At 45.1% G+C, this 5,000-nt stretch overlaps 1 protein-coding gene across 1 annotated transcript in view; it reads left to right on the top strand.

Moving 5' to 3' along the window:
• LOC135534730 (mitogen-activated protein kinase kinase kinase kinase 5-like) overlaps positions 1 to 2,949 on the top strand; it is a gene marked incomplete at its 3' end in the record, with an annotated part of 22,695 nt that extends 19,746 nt beyond the window's left edge. Inside the window, exons 3-4 of the mRNA XM_064961625.1 lie at positions 1,711 to 1,775; positions 2,894 to 2,949. Of these exons, the coding sequence (XP_064817697.1) occupies positions 1,711 to 1,775; positions 2,894 to 2,949 (121 nt within the window). The remainder of the gene's footprint in view (positions 1 to 1,710; positions 1,776 to 2,893) is intronic.
• Positions 2,950 to 5,000: the final 2,051 nt, after the last annotated feature.

The following is a 5,000-nucleotide window of genomic DNA, read 5'->3' as shown; positions in this document are numbered from 1 at the left end:
ACTGAAATGTGTCGTCCACATTTAACCCAACCTGAATCAGAGAGGTGCCTTAATCGACATCCGTACCTCTCCGTCCTACATCGCTTCTGACAAATATCTTTGGGATGACTTGTTGGATTGAATTGCTCGAGCAGCAATGTTGCCTTGGCAGTTATTTACCTGCCAGTTATCTATTTCTCTTGAGTTGGCATCATCCGAGAAAATCTGATATAGGGCCCTATAAAATTCACGTAGCTGAGAACGCGGACGGAATTAAGAAACCCAGACATTAAATGGAATTCAACAATATAATTTTTTTTTTTTATTTAGTAGGAAATGAACTAAATGTATTGAATTAATTAGAAAATGCATAAATGTGTCCCAAGATTATCATAAGACATGAACAAAATGCATCAGCTATTTGTCTTTTCCTTCAACTTTCTGAAGAGGCAACATCACAGGAATGTCTGTCTGTGTGTTTGTCTACAGTTTTGTGTAGCTGTTAGCCATGATGCTAAGGTAATGAAATCAGTCTTATGAAAAATGTTTCCCAAAACCTTCTCAATGAAATGTTAACTACAAAATAGCCTTTGCCTACCTGGTGGAATGATATCATGATTTTTTTTTGCATCAATCCGGTGGCCATTTTGTTTTGCAAACTCTGCAATCACATGAGCGCCACAGAAACCTTGTTAACCAGACAACAGTTTCTGGCTGGTGTGCAGTTGAATAACCCCCAAAAATAAATAAAAAATGATTTTTCCCAAACCTCAAGTGTGGTCTCCTGATGTGATTTTTAAGCTTTGAGAGCGAAAACCTGGAAAAACTAAACGAAGAAAACAGAATTTGGGGAGAATTTTTTAAATATTTTTTTACAAGGCCCTAATATTGTTCTTGGTCTTTTGTGTCTACGTTAGGCCATTTATGTTCTGCCAACTATTTAGCTGTGTATATTGTAAACCCTGGGGTTATTCCCTAGGAACCAAACAGAGGCAAACACACTGAAACGGGGAAGGACCTACCTGAACTTGTCAAATAAGACACGCTAGTTTTCATTGCAACACATTTTGCATTAATGAATACACCCCTAGTCTGTTTTACTGCTCCTAACTTTCTCCTGTGCCCCTGTGCTCCTAACTGTCCCCTGTGCTCCTAACTGTCCCCTGTGCTCCTAACTGTCCCCTGTGCTCCTAACTGTCCCCTGTGCTCCTAACTGTCCCCTGTGCTCCTAACTGTCCCCTGTGCTCCTAACTGTCCCCTGTGCCCCTAACTGTCCCCTGTGCCCCTAACTGTCCCCTGTGCGCCTAACTGTCCCCTGTGCTCCTAACTGTCCCCTGTGCGCCTAACTGTCCCCTGTGCTCCTAACTGTCCCCTGTGCTCCTAACTGTCCCCTGTGCGCCTAACTGTCCCCTGTGCGCCTAACTGTCCCCTGTGCTCCTAACTGTCCCCTGTGCTCCTAACTGTCCCCTGTGCTCCTAACTGTCCCCTGTGCTCCTAACTGTCCCCTGCGCCTAACTGTCCCCTGTGCGCCTAACTGTCCCCTGTGCGCCTAACTGTCCCCTGTGCTCCTAACTGTCCCCTGTGCTCCTAACTGTCCCCTGTGCTCCTAACTGTCCCCTGTGCGCCTAACTGTCCCCTGTGCTCCTAACTGTCCCCTGTGCTCCTAACTGTCCCCTGTGCCCCTAACTGTCCCCTGTGCCCCTAACTGTCTCCTCTCCCTCCCTGGATCAGCCGGGACAAGCTGTGGATCTGTATGGAGTACTGTGGGGGAGGATCTCTACAGGACATATATCATGGTGTGTTGTTACTTGTCTCCTCTCTCTCTGTCTCCTCTGTCTCTGTCTCCTCTCTCTCTGTCTCCTCTCTCTCTGTCTCCTCTCTGTCTGTCTCCTCTCTCTCTGTCTCCTCTCTCTCTGTCTCCTCTCTCTCAGTCTCCTCTGTCTCTGTCTCCTCTCTCTCTGTCTCCTCTGTCTCTGTCTCCTCTGTCTCTGTCTCCTCTCTCTGTCTCCTCTGTCTCTGTCTCCTCTGTCTCCTCTCTCTCGGTCTCCTCTCTCTCTGTCTCCTCTCTCTCTGTCTCATCTCTCTCTGTCTCCTCTCTCTCTGTCTCCTCTGTCTCCTCTCTCTCTGTCTCCTCTCTCTCTGTCTCCTCTCTCTCTGTCTCCCCTGTCTCCTCTCTCTCTGTCTCCTCTCTCTCTGTCTCCTCTCTCTCTGTCTCATCTCTCTCTGTCTCCTCTCTCTCTGTCTCCTCTGTCTCCTCTCTCTCTGTCTCCTCTCTCTCTGTCTCCTCTCTCTCTGTCTCCCCTGTCTCCTCTCTCTCTGTCTCTCTCTCTCTCTCTCTCCTCTGTCTCCTCTTATCTGTCTCCTCTCTGTCTCCTCTCTCTCTGTCTCCTCTGTCTCCTCTCTCTCTCTGTCTCCTCTCTCTCTGTCTCCTCTCTCTCTGTCTCCTCTGTCTCCTCTCTCTCTGTCTCCTCTCTCTCTGTCTCCTCTGTCTCCTCTCTCTGTCTCCTCTCTCTCTGTCTCCTCTCTCTCTGTCTCCTCTCCCTCTGTCTCCTCTGTCTCCTCTCTCTCTGTCTCCTCTGTCTCCTCTCTCTGTCTCCTCTTTCTCTGTCTCCTCTTTCTCTGCCTCCTCTCTCTCTGTCTCCTCTCTCTGTCTCCTCTCTCTCTGTCTCCGTCTCTTCTCTCCCGCATATCACCACAGTTATACTGTCAAATTATCGGCTGATTTATTACTTATAAATTATGGTTTATTTCTTTCTTATTGAAATGTTTCATCCCTCCCCGTATGGTATGATCACACTGTTTTGCATAGATTACAGACAGAATGCTATCTGACCCTTATTATGTAGATATTAAACTATACAAATGGCCTTTAGGGCGGCATAACCATCATGTTTGTCTGTTTTTAATTTGACAGTGACGGGTCCCCTATCAGAGCTGCAGATAGCCTACGTCTGCAGAGAGACCATACAGGTAATTTACACTTAGGTACAGTTTCCTTGACACAGATTCTGCCTACTCCTGGGGCAGTCTCAGAGCAGGAGTACTGATTTTAGGATCAGAGGTGTGCCTTTCACGTCACAGTGAATGAGGTTACATGCAATAGGCAGGCCCTGATCCTAGATCAGCAATCCTACTCAGAGACGATTGATACGCACAACAAGATATATAACTGTCATTATACAGAAATACAGCTGGTATGATGCAGTTTGCATCGTATGATACATTTCTGTATTTTCAAAGTTCAATATCTTGAAAACATGATTGCTGGCATGCAACAAACATTGTGATTATATCAACAATGGGCTAATATCCTTAAAGTTCAGAGCTGTGTTGGAGTACCCATACTAACATACCGTATACTACATACCTAATGAGTTATTAGTTAATTTTAGTATACTGTAAACAAAAAGTATCCTTTCAGTTGAGAGTACTAGTGCTTCCTGTCTAACCGGAAATTGATGCTGTTGCTATGCAACCTCTTGCTAGCTTGTTAGCATAGCTAACAAATTACTAGCTAGACATCTTACGACTTCATCAACAATGTATATTGAGAACGCACAACGACTATACCATTTAGCTAACTAAGAATGACATGAATGATCAAGTCAATACACATTGGGTAGTTAAATAGCAGATAGTTAATATACTGGCAAGGTCACTGTGTTAGTAGCCAGCTAACGTTAGTTAAGTAGCCAGCTAACATTAGTTAAGTAGCCAGCTAGCGTTAGTTAAGTCTAACGTTAGTTAAGTAGCCAGCTAACGTTAGTTAAGTCTAACGTTAGTTAAGTAGCCAGCTAACGTTAGTTAAGTAGCCAGCTAAGGTTAGTTAAGTAGCCAGCTAAGGTTAGTTAAGTAGCCAGCTAAGGTTAGTTAAGTAGCCAGCTGACGTTAGTTAAGTAGCCAGCTAACGTACCGGGTGCATACAAGCAACTGCTCTAATGATATGCTATGCGGTTTGTAAGGCTCGCGTAGCTAACAAATTGTCAGCAAACAACGTGTGTAGCCTAACTTATTTGAAAAGTCGTTTACTTTATTACGTTGCTCAATATTTTCTTAACATTTGTCAGCAATGAATTTGTATACACTCTCGTCGGACTTTGGCTGCATATTTTCGTCAAATCTGAAAATGTTCTGAAGCCACGCCCATTTTCTGAAGAACTGCATTATGGGCCCTAAAACCACGTAAATAGTGTCCACTGCTTGTATTCTTCGTATTTTGGCGAATGTAGTATGACATCCGGGAATTTTTGGCATACTAACCTTATCCATACTATGACCAATAAGCATACTACATACTCAATAGTACACTTCGTGCGGTTAGTATCAAATCAAATCAAATTTATTTATATAGCCCTTTGTACATCAGCTGATATCTCAAAGTGCTGTACAGAAACCCAGCCTAAAACCCCAAACCGCAAGCAATGCAGGTGTAAAAGCACGGTGGTTAGGAAAAACTCCCTAGAAAGCCAAAACCTAGGAAGAAACCTAGAGAGGAACCAGGCTATGTGGGGTGGCCAGTCCTCTTCTGGCTGTGCCGGGTAGAGATTATAACAGAACATGGCCAAGATGTTCAAATGTTCATAAATGACCAGCATGGTCGAATAATAATAAGGCAGAACAGTTGAAACTGGAGCAGCAGCACGGCCAGGTGGACTGGGGACAGCAAGGAGTCATCATGTCAGGTAGTCCTGGGGCATGGTCCTAGGGCTCAGGTCCTCCGAGAGAGAGAAAGAAAGAGAATTAGAGAGAGCATATGTGGGGTGGCCAGTCCTCTTCGGCTGTGCCGGGTGGAGATTATAACAGAACATGGCCAAGATGTTCAAATGTTCATAAATGACCAGCATGGTCGAATAATAAGGTAGAACAGTTGAAACTGGAGCAGCAGCACGGTCAGGTGGACTGGGGACAGCAAGGAGTCATCATGTCAGGTAGTCCTGGGGCATGGTCCTAGGGCTCAGGTCCTCCGAGAGAGAAAGAAAGAGAATTAGAGAGAGCATATGTGGGGTGGCCAGTCCTCTTCC

The sequence above is a fragment of the Oncorhynchus masou genome, unplaced genomic scaffold (genome assembly GCF_036934945.1).
Source record: "Oncorhynchus masou masou isolate Uvic2021 unplaced genomic scaffold, UVic_Omas_1.1 unplaced_scaffold_3882, whole genome shotgun sequence".
NCBI lineage: Eukaryota > Metazoa > Chordata > Actinopteri > Salmoniformes > Salmonidae > Oncorhynchus > Oncorhynchus masou.
This window is presented reverse-complemented; position numbering and strand designations above follow the sequence as displayed.